Here is a 22,674-nt window from a genome sequence, read left to right as displayed (position 1 = left end):
TAAACACAATGAATGAAAATGCATGACAAAAAGAACTGAACAGAATTTTTGTTAAGCAAAAAGCAGATTACTGCAGATTCTAAAAATCTAAAATAAAAGAAAATGCTGTAAAGGGACCAATCCTGTGTGGCTTGCTAAGCCATTATTTAAAATATATCTGGAAAATTTCACAAAGATCAGCTCCTTCCAATCAGAGGTATTTTCCCTTTCACAATTACTGGAGAATCGATCAGGAGCAACTGCAATATGGAGAAAGTCTGTAATTAGAGGATGAATGAGCATCATAATGTGAGTGGTGTCAACTAGCCAGAGCTGTGGTGGAGAGTGTCGACTGAGAGGCTTCCAACTGGATGCTAGTTTGGGAGGGAAGGGTACGACAGTTGGATGGAGAAATCTGGGTCAGGGTGTGAGCTGGGTAGATGAGGATTGGGAATCAAGAGTTTGGCCAGTGGAGGGGGCAGGCATGAGCAAGGGGATATAGGGAAGTCAAAATATCCATGAAATGTTTTGTAATGTAGAAGCCCACAGTTCAAAGTCCATCCACCTCAGAAAGGCTGCAGTTTAATGCTCCCGAGTAATACAGAATGGTTACAAAAGCCTTTGACACCATGGATGTAGTATTTCCTCCACTTATAGGAATACAGAAAGTCTGTATCATGCCACCAATGATCCCCACTCTCTCAATGAAAAGGCTGCAGTACCTCCTCCCCAGTAGTGGAAACAGTGTAGAAGCAAAGTATTATATCACTGAAGATCAGTCAAATTGTGACGGATAAGTATAGGATTTTTTTTGTCATATACATGCTTCCCCAAAACACGTTCACACACTCCATATTTTGTTAAGGACAAATCCCAGCTTAAGATGGTGTGGGTTTGTTATGGTGGATCTGTATTGCTTGTATTCATTCTTTCCTGATCTATACTCTCCCTATTTGATAGTTGAGCAAATTTCATTACAATAAGCCCATGTTTTGAGTTTGCAAAGAACCCTGTTGTTAATTAAAAGAAACATAGTGGGTGACCTAGATCATAATTGGGTCATAAGCTCTAGTTTAGAATCGACAATAAGCTAATGCTCCTATGAAAGTTTACACTGTAAAAGGTAATAAACAATTGAGTAGCGTGTAGTCGCCAACATGTCATCACATCTTTCTTCTGAAATACTGAAGTAATCTAAGCAGCAGTCCATAACTGTGAGTAGACTGTCTTCAATTTTCTCTGACCCATGTCACTCAGTCAACTTCTTCAATCGTGGGTCCACTGGCATTGCCAGGATCTGAGGTACTGCCAGCTCCTCCAGGCACCCCAGCACAGGGACATCGAAAGAATTTAGCTACAGGCTTGCAGATTTTCTCCAGCTCCTTCTGCTGGTGCTCAAATTCTTCCTTCTCTGCTGTCTGGTTTCTTTCTAGCCAAGTTAGAACCTCCTGACATTTTGCGAGGATACTGCTCCTTTCCTGCTCAGTGATTTTGTCTTTCAACTTCTCATCTTGTACAGCCTGCTTCATGGCATACACATAGGACTCTAGGGCATTTTTGACAGTCACTCTTTGACGGTTAGAATCATCTTCAGTCTTGTAGCGCTCTGCATCCTGCACCATGCGCTCTATTTCATCTTTGCTCAGCCGCCCCTTATCATTAGTAATTGTGATCTTGTTTTCTCGGCCTGTGCTCTTGTCGACAGCTGAAACATTCAGGATACCATTGGCATCTATGTCAAAGGTCACCTCAATTTGTGGTACACCACGGGGAGCTGGTGGGATATTCGAAAGGGCAAACTTGCCAAGCAGATTGTTATCTTTGGTCATTGCCCGCTCACCTTCATAAACTTGAACCAGGACACTGGTTTGGTTATCTGAATACGTAGTGAAGATCTGAGTCTGCTTGGTGGGGATAGTCGTGTTTCGTTTGATGAGAGGAGTCATGATACCACCAGCTGTTTCAATACCTAGAGATAGTGGAGTAACATCCAACAACAACAGGTCCTGCACATTTTCAGACTTGTCACCTGTTAAAATGGCAGCTTGGACAGCTGCACCATAAGCTACAGCTTCATCTGGATTGATACTCTTGTTCAGCTCTTTCCCGTTGAACAACTCTTGAAGGAGTTTCTGAATTTTAGGGATTCTTGTGGACCCACCTACAAGAACAATATCCTGAATCCGAGACTTATCAATCTTGGCATCACGAAGGGCTTTCTCAACAGGTTCAAGTGTTGCTCGGAAGAGATCATTGTTCAATTCCTCAAACCGGGCCCTGGTGATGGATGTATAGAGATCAATCCCTTCATACAATGAGTCAATTTCAAGGCTAGCTTGTGTACTTGAGGATAGGGTCCTCTTGGCACGCTCACAAGCTGTACGCAGACGTCTTACAGCTCGCTTGTTCTGGGACATATCTTTCTTAAATTTCCTTTTAAATTCTTCCATGAAATGGCTCACCATGCGATTGTCAAAATCTTCTCCTCCCAAATGAGTATCTCCAGCAGTGGACTTGACTTCAAAGATACCATCCTCAATGGTAAGAACAGAAACATCAAATGTTCCACCTCCCAGGTCAAAGATGAGGACGTTATGTTCACCAGATCCTACTTTGTCTAGTCCATAAGCAATAGCAGCTGCAGTTGGTTCATTAATAATCCTCAGCACATTTAAAGCAGCAATGGTTCCAGCATCTTTGGTGGCTTGTCTTTGGCTATCATTAAAATAAGCTGGCACTGTGATTACAGCATTCCTCACAGGAGTACCTAGGTATGCTTCTGCAATCTCCTTCATTTTTGTTAGCACCATGGAGGAAATCTCCTCAGCAAAGAAAGTCTTCACTTCTCCTTTGTACTCCACCTGAACTTTGGGTTTCCCTCCCTCATTAATGACTGTGAAAAAATGAACAAAGACATCTTCTAATAAGTGAAATATCAAATGACACACTGTTTTTCCATTTCTTAAGAACAGCTTATGGTGGCATGGTGGCTCAGTGGTTAGCACTGCTGCCTCACAGTGCCAGGGACCCAGACTCAATTCCAGCCTTGGGCAACTGTCTGTGTGGAGTTTGCACATTCTCTGTGTCTACGTGTGGGTTCCCTCCGAGTGCTCCAGTTTCCACCCACAATCCAAAGGTGTGTAGTTTAGGTAAATTGACCATGCTAAATTACCCATAGTGTTCAGGGATGTGTTAGTTCAAGGTAAATGTAGAATAATAGGATAGGGAAATGTGTCTGGGTGGGTTACTCTTCAGAGGATTGGTGTGGACTGGTTGGGCCTAGGGACCTGTTTCCACACTGTAGGGATTCTATGATTCTGGCTGGAATCTGCCAAAGTCAAATATCTTCCCCTCAGGCTGGGATCATTTTCACTGGAGCATAAGAGGTTGAAGGATGACCTTACTGAGGTTTTTAAAATAATGAGGGACATAGATGGGTTGAATGACAAGGGTCCTTTCCCAAGGCAAGTTCAAAACTTGGGGGCATATTTTTTAAGGTGAGAGAATAAATATTTCAAGAGGACATGAGGGACAATTTTCTTTTACATATAGCGCGGTTTGTGTGTGGAATGAACTGCTTGTGAAAGTGGTGGATGCAGGTACAGTTAGAATGTTTAAAAGACATTTGGATAAGTTCATAAATAAGAAAGGTTTGGTGGAATATGGACAAAGCATGGGAGGTTTAGTTTTGGAACATGGTTGGAGTAGAGTGGTTGGAACAAAGAGTCTGTTTCCATGTGCATGTATCTATGACAATGACGCCATGACAAGCGGTAAGACAAATCCCAGACCTGCCCTTTCAATCTTAACCATCCGCGTATGTTTGCAAGGAAGCTAAAGTTATTGTACCCGACATTCTCTCTTTTCTGGTCTCCAGAGACCAGATGCCTACAGGAAAGAAATGGCAATTTAGAATATATTACTGTACAGCACAGGAATGGGCCCTTTGGACCAGGATGGTATGCCGAACATGACACCAAATTAAATGAATCCCTTCTGCCTTCCCTCGGACCACATCCCTCCAATGCTTGCATACTCACGTGCTTATCTAAAAGCCCCTTAAATACCGTTATCGTATCTGCCAGCACCAGCCAGACTCCTACCACTCTGTGCAGAAAAACTTTCCCCTCACCTTAGATGCATACCCTCCAGTTTCGGCTCCGTGAAAAAGATTCTGACCATCAACCCTATCTATGTATCTCAATTTTATAAACTTCTATCAAGTCTCCCCTCAGCCTCTGCCACTCCAGAGGAAACAACCAGAGTTTTTCTAGCCTCTACTTATAGCTCATACCCTTTAATCCAGGCAACACCCTAATAAAGAGTCGAGAGTGTGGTACTGGAAAAGCACAGGTCAGGCAGCATCCGAGGAGTAGGAGAATCATTGTTTCTGGCATAAGCTCTTCCTGAGTCTCTACATCATTCCTGTAATGTGGCAACCAGAATTGAATGCAATATTCGAAGTGTGGCCTAACCAAAGTCTTATAAAGCTGCAACATGACATTCTGACCCTTGTACTTGATAAAGACAAGCGTGCCATATGCCTTCTTTGCCACCCTATCTACTTGCATGGCCACTTTCAGGAAATTATGGACTTGAACCACTAGATCCTTCTGTGCATCAATGCACTTCAGGATTCTGCCATTAGTTATACACTTTTCCTTAATATTTGATCGCCCAAAGTGCATCACTTCGCACTTATCTGGATTAAACTCGATTTGCCCTTTCTCTGCTGGCTGCCAGTAAAGACCCCTCCCACCTTGGTAATTGCTAGTCACTGACCTCCAGCCTGAAAAACACTCTTCCACACTGCTCTCTGCCTTCTATGGACAAGCCAAGCAGCCAAGTCACTGTGGATCCCATGCACCTTATTCTTTTGGATGAACCTTTTATGAGGGACCATGTCAAAAGCTATACTAAATTCCATGTAGACAACATCCACTGCTCTACCCTCACAGCATCTTCACCACCTCCTTGAAAAATTCAATCGAGTTAGTAAGACATGATCTGCCCTGCACAAAGCCATGCTGACTGCCTCTTTGCTTTTCCAAATGAGCATAAATCCTACCCTTCAGGATTCTTTCCAAAAGCTTGCCAACCACCGATGTGAGACTCACTGGTCTCTAGTTTCCTGGATTGTCCCGTTTCCCTTCTTGAACAGAGGAAGATTAGCTACTTGCCAGTCCTCAAGAACCTCTCCAGTTGCTAGTGAGGACACAAAAGATCTTGGTCAAGGGCCCAGCAATCTCCTCTCTTGCCTCTCTCAATAATTTGCGGTAAATACCATGCGGCCCTGGGAACATATTCACCTTAATGCTCTTCAAGAGATCCAACACCACTTATTTCTTTATCTCAAAATGCCCTAGCATATTATCAGGCTCCACACTAATTTCACTATCCTCCATTTCCTACTCCTGGGTGAATACCAACACAAAGTCCTTATTTCTGATCTCACACACATCCTCTGCCTCCAAGCACAAGTTCCCTCATTTATCCTTGAGTGGTCCCACCTTCTTCCTAGTTATCTTGTTTTTAAACGCATGCACAAGATGCCTTGGGTTTCTCTTTAACCCTACTTCCTTTTCGCAGCAGAGAGCGGCGGGAGCTGGGCGGAAGTTCAGACGGAGCACAAAGCTGGTCGGGTAGGTAAGTGATTGTTATATAAAGAACTTACCTCGACGCCAACGGTCTTTTCGCAGCAGAGAGCGGCGGGAGCTGGGCGGAAGTTCAGACGGAGCGCAAAGCTGGTCGGGTAGGTAAGTGATTGTTATTAGAGTGGGTGTGTTCTAAACCCCAGATCCTACAAAGTAGGGTCTCCCTCCCTCCCTCCTCCTCTAACCTTAATTAAGAGTCCACAGAGTTGCCATAGGAAGACGGTCTAAGGAAGTTTAGATCGAAGAGTGAGGCTTCAGCTCAGGAATCTTGATAAAGAGGTTGAGTAAAGAGATTACGCCACAGTTGAAGAGGGTGAAGACATGACTGCTCAGCTGGTTCAGTGTGCTACGTGTTTGATGTGGCAGGTCAACGACTCTGGTGTGTCTGGCTCGTATATGTGTGGAAAGTGTGCGCACATTCAGCAATTGACCGAGCATATTGCAGCACTGACGAAAGAACTCGAAGACCTTAGGCTCATCCGAGAGAACGAGATCTTTCTGGACAAGACCTTCAGTGATGTTATTACACCAATCATGCCAGAAGAGAGCAGAAGAGTGCAGACGATGAGGAAGGCAGAGAGGAGACAGGTGCAAGAGACGCCGGGAGAAGTACCTGTCAGGAACAAGTTGAAGCTTTTAGAAACAGTAGACTCTGATGACACTACCAGTTCGCAAGGCGGCCATGTTTGTCAATCAAAAGTTGCCGCAGAAGCAGAGCGGAAGAGTCGGACATCACATAGAGCCGTGGTAATAGGGGACTCCATCGTGAGAGGAACTGACCAGGGTTTTTGTGGCAGCAGACGGGATTTAAGGATGGTGTGTTGCTTTCCTGGTGCTAGAGTGAAAGACATCGCGGACAGAGTGCAGGACATCCTCAAGGATGAGGGTGAAGAGCCCGAGGTGGTGGTACACGTCGGCACAAATGATGTCGGGAAGAAGAGGAGGAACATACTACAGCGACACTTCGCAGAACTAGGAAGAAGGCTAAAAAGCAGGACGTCCAAGGTGGTTATCTCCAGTTTGCTTCCAGTTCCTCGGGCTAGTGTGGCCAGAAACCGGGAGATAATGGACTTGAACGTGTGGTTGGGGAACTGGTGCAGGAAGCAAGGTTTCAAGTTCTTGGATCACTGGGGTATATTTTATGGTAACCATAAATTCTACAAGAGAGATGGCTTGCACCTTAATAGAACAGGGATCGGCATTCTGGCAGGCAGGTTTTCTGCTGCAACACCGCTACATTTAAACTAAGTAGCGGGGGGGAGGGGACAAGCTGGATGTTTAAAAAGGAAATTGAAGGGGTAGTTAGAACAAGAGAAGTCAAGAAAGACAACTGTATCAAGGAGGCAGAAAACTGGAAAAGGCATCATGCTGTAAAGTTGAGTGAAATAAGGGTTGAGGGGAAGGGTGAGAGCAGTAACAAATTAAAAATTCTATATATGAATGCACGAAGCATTAGACACAAGGTGGATGAGCTTGAGGCTCTTTTGGAAATTGGCAGATACGATATTGTGGGGATAACTGAGACGTGGCTTCATGGGGACAGGGCCTGGGAAATGAATATTCAAGGCTACATGTGTTATCGTAAGGATAGACTGACGGGCAGAGGGGGTGGGGTGGCCTTGTTGGTAAGGGAGGATATTCAGTCCCTTGCGCGGGTGGACCTAGAGTCAGGGGATGTAGAGTCAGTGTGGATAGAGCTTCGAAACACTAAGGGTAAAAAGACCCTCATAGGAGTCATCTACAGGCCCCCAAAGAGTAGTCTGGATGTTGGAGGTAAGTTGAATCAGGAGCTGAAATTTGCTTGTCGCAAAGATGTTACTACAGTTGTTATGGGGGATTTTAACATGCAGGTAGACTGGGAGAATCAGGATGGTATCGGGCCTCAAGAAAGAGACTTTGTGGAGTGCCTCAGAGATGGATTTTTAGAGCAGCTGGTGCTGGAGCCGACCAGGGATAAGGCGATTCTGGATCTGGTATTGTGTAACGAACCAGAATTGGTCAGTGACCTCGAAGTGAAGGAGCCATTGGGAAGTAGTGACCATAATACAATAAGCTTCAATCTGCAATTTGAGAGGGAGTGGGTACAATCTGAAGTGACAATATTTCAGTTGAATAAAGGGAAATATGGAGCTATGAGGGAGCAACTGGCCAAAGTTCAATGGTTTAATACCTTAACAGGGAAGACCGTGGAGGAACAATGGCAGATATTTCTGTGTATAATGCAGAAGATGCAGGATCAGTTCATTCCTAAAAGGAAGAAAGATCCCAGGAGGAGACATGGGCGGCCGTGGCTGACAAGGGAAGTAAAGAAACATATAAGGTTAAAAGAGAAAAAGTATAACTTAGCGAAGATAAGCGGGAAAACGGAGGACTGGGAAGCTTTTAAAGAACAACAGAGGATTAGTAAGAAGGAAATACGCAGAGAAAAAATGAGGTACGAAGGTAAACTGGCCAAGAATATAAAGGAGGATAGTAAAAGCTTTTTTAGGTATGTCCAAGGCAAAAAAATGGTTAGGACAAAAATTGGGCCCTTGAAGACAGAAGCAGGGGAATATATAACGGGGAACGAAGAAATGGCAGAGGAATTAAATGGGTACTTCAGATCTGTGTTCACTGGGGAAGACACAAGCAATCTCCCTGAGGTAACAGTGGCTGAAGGACCTGAACTTAAGGGAATTTCTATTTGCCAGGATTTGGTGTTGGAGAGACTGTTAGGTCTGAAGGTTGATAAGTCTCCCGGACCTGATGGCCTGCATCCCAGGGTACTGAAGGAGGTGGCTCGGGAAATCGTGGATGCGCTGGTGATTATTTTCCAGAGTTCAATAGAATCGGGGTTGGTTCCTGAGGATTGGAGGGCGGCTAATGTTGTGCCACTTTTTAAGAAGGGTGGGCGGGAGAAAGCAGGAAATTATAGACCAGTTAGTCTGACCTCAGTGGTGGGAAAGATGCTGGAGTCTATTATAAAGGATGAAATTACGGCACATCTGGATAATAGTAACAGGATAGGACAGAGTCAGCATGGATTTATGAAGGGGAAATCATGCTTGACTAATCTTCTTGAATTTTTTGAGGATGTAACTCGGAAGATGGACGAGGGAGATCCAGTGGATGTACTGTACCTGGACTTTCAGAAAGCTTTTGATAAAGTCCCACACAAGAGGTTAGTGAGTAAAATTAGGGCGCACGGGATTGGGGGCAAAGTACTAGATTGGATAGAGAATTGGTTGGCTAATAGGAAACAAAGGGTAGTGATTAACGGCTCCATTTCGAAATGGCAGGCAGTGACCAGTGGGGTACCGCAGGGATCCGTGCTGGGACCGCAGCTTTTTACAATATATGTAAATGATATAGAAGATGGTATCAGCAATAACATTAGCAAATTTGCTGATGACACAAAGCTAGGTGGTAGGGTGAAATGTGATGAGGATGTTAGGGGATTACAGGGTGACCTGGACAAGTTAGGTGAGTGGGCAGATGCATGGCAGATGCAGTTTAATGTGGATAAATGTCTGGTTATCCACTTTGGTGGCAAGAACAGGAAGGCAGATTACTACCTCAATGGTATCAAATTAGGTAAAGGGGCTGTTCAGAGAGATCTGGGTGTTCTTGTCCACCAGTCAATGAAGGCAAGCATGCAGGTACAGCAGGTCGTGAAGAAGGCTAATAGCATGCTGGCCTTCATAACAAGAGGGATTGAGTATAGAAGCAAAGAGGTGCTTCTGCAGCTGTACAGGGCCCTGGTGAGACCACACCTGGAGTACTGTGTGCAGTTCTGGTCTCCAAATTTGAGGAAAGACATTCTGGCTATTGAGGGAGTGCAGCGTAGGTTCACGAGGTCAATTCCTGGAATGGCAGGATTGCCTTACACGGAAAGACTGAAGCGACTGGGCTTGTATACCCTTGAGTTTAGAAGACTGAGAGGGGATCTGATTGAAACGTATAGGCTTATGAAAGGACTGGACACTCTGGCAGGAGGGAACATATTTCCGTTGATGGGGGAGTGCCGAACCAGAGGACACAACTTAAAAATACGGGGTAGACCATTTAGGACAGAGATGAGGAGAAACTACTTCACCCAGAGAGTGGTGGCTGTGTGGAATGCTCTGCCCCAGAGGGCAGTGGAGGCCCAGTCTCTGGATTCTTTTAAGAAAGAATTGGATAGAGCTCTTAAAGATAGTGGAGTCAAGGGGTATGGAGATAAGGCTGGAACAGGATACTAATTAGGAATGATCAGCCATGATCATATTGAATTGCGGTGCAGGCTCGAAGGGCAGAATGGCCTACTCCTGCATCTATTGTCTATTGTCTACTTACCAAGGTCATTTCAAGCCCCATTCTTGCTCTCCTAATTCTCTGCTCAAGTTCTTTTCCACTTTCTTTATATTCCTCACAGGCCCAGTTCAATTTGAGCTTCCTAAACCTTACATGTACTTTTTTTCCTTTTGACTAAGTTCACAATCTCCCTCATTGTCCAAGGGTCCCTTACCTTAGCCCCCATCCTTGTCCTTCCTCTTTACTGGAGCATGCCAGTCCTGAATTCTGATCGTCTTTAAACAATTCCATGTCAAATGTGGAGTTACCCACTAACAGCTCTGTCCAGTTAGCACTCCCCACTCATGCCTAATGTAATTTGGCCAATTGTGTTAAAGCTCTCTCTGCAATCCAAAATGAATCTCACCATCCTATATTCTGCATTGTCAGTTTTAAATACTAGAACATTTTCTCCTTGAAAGAACAGCCTATTCCAAATAGATTGTCTCAAAGCATCCCATCTAAGAACTCTGTACATAAGAAAAGTCATCCTTTTTCTTCATTTCTCAGTGGCTGGTCTACCTTGTGTTTTTTTTTTAAAAACAGCCAGTGAAGAAGAGTCCTTTTACTCATTCAATCCATATCTGACAAGTCTCTTTGAATCTTTTATAACAGCATTTACTCTTTTAGGGAATTATTTATTTGTACGCAGATCTTTCAATTTGTACACAACATTTAGCATCTGGCTGTTGGCCTAAAGTTCCATTCCAGTTTTAAGACCGTCCAGTGTGCATTACCTTATAGCTCCATACTAAAACTGTATATGTGACTAAAGTGTTTGCACCTAGCTAAATTCCTTATAGACTCAGCATTTGACAAAATCCTTGTGTTGCATAAATTAATTTTAATGTTATAGTGCCTATGTCCAAATACTGAGTGGAGGCCAAGATCAAAGAAAAAAAACTTAACCGTGTCTTTACATACACAATTTCAAAATTTTCACCAAAGTAACAAGAACTTTGCTTTTCGATATATGGTTCAGGTGGGCGTCATAGGCTAGGCCAACATTTACTGTCGATTCACAATTGCCTTGGAGAAGATGATGGTGAGATGCCTTAGTGATCCACTATAGATATAGCCAGCCATTGTGTTTAAGGAGGGAGGTCCAGGATTTTGCTCCAGCAACACTGAAGAAATACCAATATATTTCTAATCAGGATGGTGTGCGCCTTGGAGGAGAACTTGCAGATGATGATGTTCCAATGCATCTGCTGCCCTTGTCCTTTTAGAGGTAGGATTTGGAACATGCTCAACTCCAGTCCACATCTGCAACCACAAGTCAAGTCAAGAGTGCAATGGAATACTCCCCACTTGTCTGGATAAGTGCAGCTCCAACAACACTCAAGCAGCTTGATACCATCCAAGAGAAAGTACCTTGATTCGTACTCCATGCAGCTGTGTATTAGATGCACCACAGCAATTCATCAAGGATCACTATCCTTTGATCGCAGTGTTCATAACTTCAGCAGACAACCTAAAATTGCTGAGGGAGAAGGGAAAGAAAAACTGAGCAAGTGAATTGGAGAGGACAGTGGAAGCAGATGGACAACGGAAGAAAAACCAGGAGGGAAGAGGAGGATTGACTGTGGTCTTGGCTGTGATCTAGGTCTGGATCAGTTGGATCCCAGTCTGCTGTGGGAGATGAGGAAGGAAATTACAGTGGCTCTGATCCAATTCTTAATTCATTTCTGGCCACAGGAGAGGTGCCAGAGGACTGGAGGACAGCTGATGTTGTTTCACTTGTTAAAAACAAAAAAAAAGTAAGACCATAAGACATAGGAGTGGAAGTAAGGCCATTCGGCCCATCGAGTCCACTCCGCCATTCAATCATGGCTGATGGGCACTTCAACTCCACTTACCCGCATTCTCCCCGTAGAAATAAACCAACATAGACAATCAGTCTCAGTGGCAGGGAAATTATTGGAGAAAATTCTGAAGGAGAGAATCTTAATTTCCACTTGGAGCAGGGATAAATCAGTATGGCTTTGTCAGTGGGAAGCTATGCCTAACAAATTTAATTGAATTTTGAGGTGACCAGATGTGTAGATGAGGGTACTGCAGTTAATGTAGTTTATCTGGATTTCATCCAAGTTTTTGATAAATGTTCCACTTTGGAGATGGATAAAGAAGGTAAAAGCACATGGGATCTGGGATAACTTGACAAGCTGGATCCAAAATTGATCTTGTGGGAGGAGATGGAAGGTGTTGAAAGAAGACTGTGACTGGTGGATGCTCTCCTGTGGTGCATCACAAGGATCAGTACTGCATCCTCTACATTTGTGATATATATTTTTTAAAATTGCAGATCTGAGGAACGATAAGCAAGTTTGCAGATGACACAAAGATTGGCTGGGAGTTGACAGCAAGGAAAAGAGGTCTTAGGTTACAGGAGGATGCAGATGAACTGGTCAGATGGAATTTTACTGTGATAAAATTGAAATGAAGTACTTTTGGAAAAAACAACAAGAGTGTACTCAGTAAATGGCAGCACACTAGGAAATTCTGAGGAACAGAGATCTTGGGATGCTTATCCAGAGATCCCTGAAAGTAGCAGGACAGGTTAATAGGGCATACCGGACATTTGCTTTCATCAGTTTTAGCTCAGACTAAATTAAGAGCAGGGTGGTCATGTTGGAGCTGTACTAAAGTTTGGTTAGGTCACAGCTGGAGTACTGTGTGCAATTCTGGACTCTGCACTATAAGCAGGATGACTGCACTGGAGGGAGTGGAGGAGATTTACCAGGATGTTGTGTGGAATGAAGGGATTTTACATTTCTGGTTCCACATAGGTTCAGCTCTCCTTGGTGCTGAATGTCATTGTGTGGAAGTCGGGCACCAGCTCAGATTCAGTTTCACTATGATGGAGACCTTGTAATTTGTTATTGAATTGCAGAAGCTGCTCAGGGTGCTTTAGTTTAGCCATGAAGAGAAGAGGACGAACTCAGGTTGTTTTGTTTACAGTAGAGAAGGTTGAGGAGTTATCTGATTAAGGCATATAAAAAGGTTATGAGGGTCATTGGTAGGATGGATAGAAGGCAGCTGCTCCCTTAGATGAACAGTAAATAACAGGCATAGTTTTAAAGTGAAAGACAGGAGATTTAGAGGGGATCTGAGGATTTTTTAAAAAAAAAAGGTGGTGTGAATTTGGAATGCACTTCTCGAAGAGTGCTTGAGGCAGGAAACCTCACATTAAAAACTTGAAATGCTACAAACACTCAAGTACTGGAACATGGGATTAGTGTAGATTTAGAGAAGTTTTTGTCAATACAGACTTTTGACCAAAGGGTCTTTTCTGTAGTGTTTGTTTGTGAAAGGAAATTAAAAAAGGTTTAACTTTTGTCCAAGAGGTTGAGTGCTTAGAGAGAGAGAATGTATGATCATGTTTCAAGCTCAGACTATACCAGTTAAAAAGGTGCAATATCGTTGGAACGTTACCATGCCATAAGATGTCTGATAAAATGGAGACACTTATGTTGTGTAGGAAGTTGGACGAAGAATCAATAGTTGAATATGGTGTAATGTACTTTGTGCTCTTGTTGTAGAGAATCATATTCAGCAGGAGTAGCTTCAGACACAAACACTTCCTTACGTTCCTTTTAATGTTTGCCCCTCTGACTTAAAATTATGCCCTCCAGTTTTGAATTCACCACTATCCTAAGTGGAAAGACCTTTGCTATTTACCTTACCTACACCCCTAATTAAATGTATAAACCTCTACAAAAAGATGACTCCTCAACATCCTATCCTCCAGGGAAAACAGTTCCAGCCTATCCAGCCTCTCCTCAATGCCGGAGCCATACTTTCGCAGACTTTCCAATTTAATAGCAGTCATGCAGCAAGGCAACCAGACACACACACACACAAATGCCTTCACCACACTGGTCTACTTATCACTTTGAAGGAACCATGCACCCGAAATCCCTAAATTTGTTTCAAAAACAGATATAACTGTATGATGTTCGTATCCAATTGCCAAGTAACCCTTTATTTACATGCACAAAGTACACTGGCAATTGCCAGCCAGGCAGAAGTCAGTCCCTCAAGTGAGGAGTTTGAGATATAAAACAGAATATTTTTGTTTTAAAAAAAAAATCAAAAGGGCAATGACACTCCTGTTTCTTTAAAAGAAAAAAAGAGTGGGAGGGGAGAAAATCTCCTGTTTTTTTTTCTTTTAATGCTCCCACACAGCACTTAACTGCGGAAGTACTTATTTTTTCCCCAGCAGCCATTTTGTGCTTGTGTAGGTGTGTGACACAAGGTGCACAAATCTTTATTCAATTTCCACCACCAGGAAGATAGGAAAACACCTGAATGGCCAGTGACAAGCACTGCTCTTCAAAGGGCAATGCTGTGTGATCAAAACAATGAGGGGGAGGGTAGGGACTAAATCAAAATAGAGTTGGAGGAGAAAATAATGCACTCTACTCCCTGCAGCGCCCACCTCTCCCTGAACGACTCCAGGGTGTTGGTGGACACCGCGTGCTCCTTCTCCAAGGACACCCGGGCTCTAACGTAACCCCGGAAGAGGGGCAGGCAGTCGGCCCTAACAACCCCCTGGACCTGTTGATGGCCAGTTTGGCTAGGCCCAGGAGCAGACCCACGAGGAGGTCTTCAGACCTGCCCTTCCTCCTCTGTACCAGGTGCCCGAAGATCAGGAGCGTGGGACTGAAGTGCAACCAAAAGCAGAGGAGAAGGTTTTTAAGAAAATCAAAAAACGAGTGCAAATGCCCACACCCAATATACATGTGCTCCACAGACTCCACAGCACCACAACAAGCAGTTGGGCTGGAAGTCCGTGAACCACTGCAATCCACGGTTGCAGGGTACAGCTGCGTGCAGCACCCTCCACCCCAGATCCCCGAGAGAAAGGGGGAGGACTTCCACGTAGAGAACCCTCCACTGGGGATCCCCACCGCCCGGTGGCAAATGGGCACACCAAGGCATGTCTGGATGGTGGAGGAGGGAGAAGAGGTGGACAGTGTGCAGCAGCAATCTATATAGGGCCCGCCATTTTACCCCCTGGAAGGGAACAAAATTAAAATTCCAGAGGCAGCTCAGGTTGTGGGGCACAGGCTCCTGCAGGAAGTACAGGACCTTGGGGCCAATGTGAAATTCCGTCCGAGCTGGGGTGAGCGCGGACGGGATCCCACTGCACACCTGAGCGTCCTCCAACTGGTGCACTATGTCGGATCTGAGCACCGCTGTTTTGAGGCGTTGGATGGCGGTGGCCACATACCGGACATCTACCGCTGCCCTGCTTGCCATGTCCTGTGGCAGCGTCCAGCCCAGGCCCCCGGCATGTCCCCGACCCTGGTCACCCTCGCCGCCACGGCCCTCCCCTCCGACAGCCACTCAAACCTGCAAGTACGGAGGTGTGGATTCCTTAGCAACAGCTCCCTGACGACAGCCGCTACTCCAGCCAGAGGGTAGACGCGACACGATTCAACCATGTTCCAAACAGTGATCAGGTCCTGGTAAGAGACAGGCAGCGTCTTGAGGGTGACCTCCAAACCGTCACAGTCGACGAACAGGAGCTGCGTGTCGCAATTGAGGCTACGCACCTGGTAGAAAACATATGTCACCAGGGCGCACCACCTAGGAGGAGGCTCGACGTAAAAGGTACCGCTGCAAGGTCTGAAGGCGGAACGTCGCGACCTGGGTGTGGACACACACCAGCGACTGACTGATCTCAATAGGGAGATTCAGGACCTGCGAAGCGACCCAGTGCATCTTTTTGTCCCAGAAGAAGTCGGCCAATGTTCTCTGGATGTCAGTGACAAAGCCAGGAGGAGGGACCAAAGTGACCAGCCAGTACCACAGCATGGCAGCCACCAGCTGGTTTATGACCAGCACTCGACTCCTGTAAGATAGCACTCGGAGTAGTCTTGTCCAGTGGCCTAGGTGAGCGGAGACTTTGGCCTCCAGCTCCTGCCAGTTGACCATAAACAGAATATTCACATTGGCCCAAGCGAGTAACCCCAATCAGGGCAATCAAGGATCAGTCAATGAAATCCACCTGGCCAACACCTTAAAACAGCGGTGCACTGGTGGAAATCGAATAAAGATTCGTGCACCTTGTGTTTCTCACACCTACACACACACCATGGGTGCTGGGGAAAAATAAGCACTACCGAAGTTAGGCGGTAGTGTGGGGGTTAAAAAAAAAGGATGGTAAGGGCACTAAGAAAAAAAAAACAGGATTCTTTTGCCCTTTGAAGAGAAAAGGAAAAAAGAAAAACAAAAAAAAATAGGCAGTGCTCAGACCCGATGTAGTGCACCAGTTGGAGGACGCTCAGGTGTACGGTGGGATCCCGTCCACGCTCAGACGGAATTTCACATTGGCCCCAAGGTCCCGTACTTCCCGCGGGAGCCTGTGCCCCACAACCTGAGCCGCCTCTGGAATTTTAATTTTGTTCCCTTCCAGGGGGTAAAATGGCAGGCCCTGTATAGACTGCTGCTGTACACCGTCCACCTCTTCTCCCTCATCCACCGTCCAGACATGCCTTGGCGTGCCCATTTGCCACCGGGCGGTGGGGATCCCCAGTGGAGGGCTCTCTACGCGGGAGTCCTCCCCCTTTCTCTCGGGGATCTGGGGTGGAGGGTGCTGCACGCAGCAGTCCCCTGCAACCGCAGATTGCGGTGGTTCACGGACTCCCAGCCCAACTGCTTGTTCTGTGGCGCTGTGGAGTCCGTGGACCATGTATATATTGGGTGTGGGCGTTTGCACTCCCTTTTTGATTTTCTCCAAAACCTTCTCCTCTGTTTCTGGCTGCACTTCAGTCCCACGCTCCTGATCTTCGGGCACCCGGTACGGAGGAGGGAGGGCAGGTCCGAGGACCTCCTCGTGGGTCTGCTCCTGGGCCTGGCCAAACTGGCCATCAACAGGTCCAGGCAGCGGGCCGTGGAGGGGGTCGTTAGGGCCGACTGCCTGCCCCTCTTCCGGGGTTACGTTAGAGCCCGGGTGTCCTTGGAGAAGGAGCACGCGGTGTCCACCGACACCCTGGAGTCGTTCAGGGAGAGGTGGGCGCCGCAGGGAGTGGAGTGCATCATTTCTCCCTCCAACTCTATTTTGATTTAGTCCCTACCCTCCCCTTCACTGTTTTGCTCACATAGCATTGCCCTGTGGTTTGAAGGGCAGTGCTTGTCACTGGCCACTCGGGTGTTTTTCCTATCTTCCTGGTGGTGGAAATTGAATAAAGATTTGTGCACTTTGTGTCCTTCCACTGTGTCTCACACCTGCACACACACACCATGGGTGCTGGGGAATAAAAATAAGCACTACCGCACTTAGGCGGTAGTGTGGGGGTTAAATAAAGAAAAAAAAAAAAAAAAAACTAGGAAAAAAAAAAAAAAATAAAAAAAATAAAACAGCGGTGCACTGGTGGAAATCGAATAAAGATTCGTGCACCTTGTGTTTCTCACACCTACACACACACCATGGGTGCTGGGGAAAAATAAGCACTACCGAAGTTAGGCGGTAGTGTGGGGGTTAAAAAAAAAGGATGGTAAGGGCACTAAGAAAAAAAAAACAGGATTCTTTTGCCCTTTGAAGAGAAAAGGAAAAAAGAAAAACAAAAAAAAATAGGCAGTGCTCAGACCCGATGTAGTGCACCAGTTGGAGGACGCTCAGGTGTACGGTGGGATCCCGTCCACGCTCAGACGGAATTTCACATTGGCCCCAAGGTCCCGTACTTCCCGCGGGAGCCTGTGCCCCACAACCTGAGCCGCCTCTGGAATTTTAATTTTGTTCCCTTCCAGGGGGTAAAATGGCAGGCCCTGTATAGACTGCTGCTGTACACCGTCCACCTCTTCTCCCTCATCCACCGTCCAGACATGCCTTGGCGTGCCCATTTGCCACCGGGCGGTGGGGATCCCCAGTGGAGGGCTCTCTACGCGGGAGTCCTCCCCCTTTCTCTCGGGGATCTGGGGTGGAGGGTGCTGCACGCAGCAGTCCCCTGCAACCGCAGATTGCGGTGGTTCACGGACTCCCAGCCCAACTGCTTGTTCTGTGGCGCTGTGGAGTCCGTGGACCATGTATATATTGGTTGTGGGCGTTTGCACTCCCTTTTTGATTTTCTTAAGAACCTTCTCCTCTGTTTCTGGCTGCACTTCAGTCCCACGCTCCTGATCTTCGGGCACCCGGTACGGAGGAGGGAGGGCAGGTCCGAGGACCTCCTCGTGGGTCTGCTCCTGGGCCTGGCCAAACTGGCCATCAACAGGTCCAGGCAGCGGGCCGTGGAGGGGGTCGTTAGGGCCGACTGCCTGCCCCTCTTCCGGGGTTATGTTAGAGCCCGGGTGTCCTTGGAGAAGGAGCACGCGGTGTCCACCGACACCCTGGAGTCGTTCAGGGAGAGGTGGGCGCCGCAGGGAGTGGAGTGCATCATTTCTCCCTCCAACTCTATTTTGATTTGATCCCTACCCTCCCCTTCACTGTTTTGCTCACACAGCATTGCCCTGTGGTTTGAAGGGCAGTGCTTGTCACTGGCCACTCAGGTGTTTTTTTCTATCTTCCTGGTGGTGGAAATTGAATAAAGATTTGTGCACTTTGTGTCTTTTCACTGTGTCTCACACCTGCACACACACACCATGGGTGCTGGGGAAAAAAATAAGCACTACCGCACTTAGGCGGTAGTGTGGGGGTTAAATTAAAAAGAAAAAAAAAAAAAGAAAAAAAAGAAAAGAAAAAAAAAAAAAGAAAAAAAAAAAAAGAAAAATTAAATAGGAATGCTAGCCCGGGTGTCCTTGGAGAAGGAGCACGCAAAAAAAAAAAAAAAAAAAAAAAAAAAATAAAACAGCGGTGCACTGGTGGAAATCGAATAAAGATTCGTGCACCTTGTGTTTCTCACACCTACACACACACCATGGGTGCTGGGGAAAAATAAGCACTACCGAAGTTAGGCGGTAGTGTGGGGGTTAAAAAAAAAGGATGGTAAGGGCACTAAGAAAAAAAAAACAGGATTCTTTTGCCCTTTGAAGAGAAAAGGAAAAAAGAAAAACAAAAAAAAATAGGCAGTGCTCAGACCCGATGTAGTGCACCAGTTGGAGGACGCTCAGGTGTACGGTGGGATCCCGTCCACGCTCAGACGGAATTTCACATTGGCCCCAAGGTCCCGTACTTCCCGCGGGAGCCTGTGCCCCACAACCTGAGCCGCCTCTGGAATTTTAATTTTGTTCCCTTCCAGGGGGTAAAATGGCAGGCCCTGTATAGACTGCTGCTGTACACCGTCCACCTCTTCTCCCTCATCCACCGTCCAGACATGCCTTGGCGTGCCCATTTGCCACCGGGCGGTGGGGATCCCCAGTGGAGGGCTCTCTACGCGGGAGTCCTCCCCCTTTCTCTCGGGGATCTGGGGTGGAGGGTGCTGCACGCAGCAGTCCCCTGCAACCGCAGATTGCGGTGGTTCACGGACTCCCAGCCCAACTGCTTGTTCTGTGGCGCTGTGGAGTCCGTGGACCATGTATATATTGGGTGTGGGCGTTTGCACTCCCTTTTTGATTTTCTGAAAAACCTTCTCCTCTGTTTCTGGCTGCACTTCAGTCCCACGCTCCTGATCTTCGGGCACCCGGTACGGAGGAGGGAGGGCAGGTCCGAAGACCTCCTCGTGGTTCTGCTCCTGGGCCTGGCCAAACTGGCCATCAACAGGTCCAGGCAGCGGGCCGTGGAGGGGGTCGTTAGGGCCGACTGCCTGCCCCTCTTCCGGGGTTACGTTAGAGCCCGGGTGTCCTTGGAGAAGGAGCACGCGGTGTCCACCAACACCCTGGAGTCGTTCAGGGAGAGGTGGGCGCCGCAGGGAGTGGAGTGCATCATTTCTCCCTCCAACTTTATTTTGGTTTAGTCCCTACCCTCCCCTTCACTGTTTTGATCACACAGCATTGCCCTTTGATGTGAAGGGCAGTGCTTGTCACTGGCCACTCGGGTGTTTTTCCTGGTGGTGGAAATTGAATAAAGATTTGTGCAATTTGTGTCTTTCACTGTCTCACACCTGCGCACACACACACACACACCATGGGTGCTGGGGGAAAAAGTAAGCAATACTGCAGTTAGGTGGTAGCGTGGGGGTTAAATTTATGATAAATAAAAGAGGACATGTGAAGGGCAGTGCTTGTCACTGGCCACTTGGGTGTTTAAAAAAAATCTACCTGGTTCCAATCACTATATCCTCCCCTACCAAGTCTGGGGGATGTAGGCCAGTGGAGTCAATTTCTGACTTTGGGCACTGCCCCAATGCAGCTATTTTGGCATCCAACCAGACAACTTTTTCCCCCAACATCTTCATTCTGGAAGCTTCTGGGTGACCATGGTGGAGTTCAGTATCTGGCAGTGATCTTTGCTCAGGACAATCACATTTGCTCCCTATAGTAATAGGCCATCCTTCATGGTGATCTGGTCTCACTGGGTCCAGGAAGGTTTCACTGCTGTTTGTGATGGCCCTTCTGCTTCCCCATTATCACCAGCAGTTTTGATGATTTTGCCAGGACAGGATGTCATTGCAGCCAGTTGAATATTGTTAGAGACGACAGGAAGTTTAAATCAGAATGGATTCTTCCGGTGAGGCACTGTTGGTGGAATATCTGCTAGAGAGAGGCAGTTCAAGGCATCTGCATTAGCCACTTGGCTTCCTAGACAGTGTTCTTACTTGTACGCACTGAGAATAAGAGGCACCACTGATTTCAACTTGAAGCTATGGGCAGCACTGCCTTGTCTTCCTTAAGTAGCCAGAGCAGGGGTTTGTGATCTGTGGTCATGACAAATTTACATCCATGTATTGGGTGAACTTCCTCGCAAAGTTGAGAGTGAAACTTTCCTTCGCTATCTGGGTGTATGTGCATTCAGCATCAGCCAAATTCCAAGCAGCATACACTATTAGGCATTCCTCTCTATTGGACTACAGGTGAGCCAATGCTACCCAGGTTCAGTATGGAAAGCATTGCATGTCAACACTGCCTCATTTCAGAGGCTAGTGGACCAACACCTTAGATGATAGTTGCTTTTACACTTTCCTAAAGGCTATTTCTTGGCTACATAGTCATTTCCAAAGTTAACGCTTTTTCAATAGCCCGTGTTAAGGTGCCAAGATGGAAGCCAGGTTGCATACAAGTTTCCTGTAATAATTCACTAACCCAAAAACCAAACTCTAGTACAGATGTGGGAGCCAGAGCACCTTTGATCACCCTTAACCCAGTCTGTAACCCAGCAGGTTACTTGGGGCACCAGAAACACATTTTTCCCTTTTAAGACATAAATCTGCCTTGGTGAAACATTTAAGTATTATGTCCAAGCTCTTCAAGTGCTCTTTATTGGTCTTCCCAGTTATTAACAAGTCATTCAGATAAATGACAACCTGGGGTAGCCCTTGCAAAATTTCTGTGGAAAAGCATGTAGGCTGACAATACCCCAAAAATGGCATGTTCATATTAATACCAGCAGTTGTGGGTATTAATTGTGGGATACTTCTGGAACTCCACATTTCACCACAATTGCAGGTAGGCATGTCTCATGTCCAAATACTGGATTAGTGGTGCTGGAAGAGCACAGCAGTTCAGGCAGCATCCAACGAGCCAGCTTTGTGAAGGACAGTCCCCTGCCACTACTTTTGCATTTATCCAGTTGCCAAAGGTTGTTTACTGTTTGCTTAAAATCCTCAAAGGTGAACTGAGCTGTCAGGCTTCACAATTGGTACAACCAGTGCTGCCCATTTAGCAAATTGCACTGATGATTTTTTTTTTCCGCTCTCCAGCCTCCTGATTTCTGCCTCTACTTTTGTTTGCAAGGTAAATGGCCCTGCAAAAAAAAAAACTGAATTGCTTCTTGGTTAACAGGTCAAGTGGCTTTGGCCCCTTTGAAAGTTCCTAGCCCTTCCTGAAAACCCCTGGGTATTTTACTAGGACTTCACTGAGGCAGCTGATTTTCAAATCAAAGTGTTGAGACAATCTAGGTGAATCTTTCTCAACCAATTCTACCCCAATAGGCTTGGGCCTAAGCTTTTTAGCTATCTGTGGTAACTGTGCCAACTGCTTCTCATCAGAGGCTGAAATCGTCCCCTTAATTTACATGTGCACAGTACACCAGGTGTGGCCAGCCAGCTCAGTCAGTCCTTCAAGTGGAGATTCTGAATGTTCCATTTATTTTTTGATCCCCCCCAGTGAAAACAACAAGTGTTTAAAATCAATATTCATATTCCACCACCAGGAAGAATGGAAACATATGAATAGCCAGTGACAAGCAGTGCCCCTTTGAAAAAGGGCAATGCTGAGTGATCAAAAAATGGAGGGAAGGGCAGGGATTAAAAAAAAAAGAGATGGAGGGGGAAAATAAAACACTCCACTCCACTCCCTGCTGTGCCAACATCCTGGTTATATATAATTGCCCAGAGCTCCCTGATTGATTGGGTTTGTTAACCTGGGCCAATGATCTCAGTCAATGCAATCTACCTGGTGCCAAAAACTACACACTCCCCAGGGTCCTACCATTACTTACCAAAATCTAACACTTTTGCATTTATCTGAAGTGAACTCCATCTGGCACTCCTCAGCCCATTAGCCCAGCTAATCAAAATCCTGTTGTACCTGGAGATAACCTTCTTCACTGTACTATTTTTGGTGTCCTCCACATATTTACAAACTATGCTGCCTATATTCTCACCCAAACAGTTTATATAATTGGCAAAAGCAGACCCAGCACGGATTCCTGTGGAATACTTCTGGTCACAGGCCTCCAGTCTGAAATAAA

At 46.2% G+C, this 22,674-nt stretch overlaps 1 protein-coding gene across 1 annotated transcript in view; it reads right to left on the bottom strand.

The window, feature by feature from the left end:
• Positions 1–1,232: 1,232 nt before the first annotated feature.
• Positions 1,233–22,674, bottom strand: part of LOC140475915 (heat shock-related 70 kDa protein 2-like) — a 30,255-nt gene continuing 8,813 nt past the window's right edge. Inside the window, exon 2 of the mRNA XM_072567841.1 lies at positions 1,233–2,872. Within this exon, the coding sequence (XP_072423942.1) occupies positions 1,233–2,872 (1,640 nt within the window). The remainder of the gene's footprint in view (positions 2,873–22,674) is intronic.

Source organism: Chiloscyllium punctatum, chromosome 4 (genome assembly GCF_047496795.1).
Source record: "Chiloscyllium punctatum isolate Juve2018m chromosome 4, sChiPun1.3, whole genome shotgun sequence".
NCBI classification, from domain to species: domain Eukaryota; kingdom Metazoa; phylum Chordata; class Chondrichthyes; order Orectolobiformes; family Hemiscylliidae; genus Chiloscyllium; species Chiloscyllium punctatum.
The sequence above is the reverse complement of the archived record's forward strand: the minus strand, read 5'-3'. Positions and strand labels throughout refer to the sequence as shown.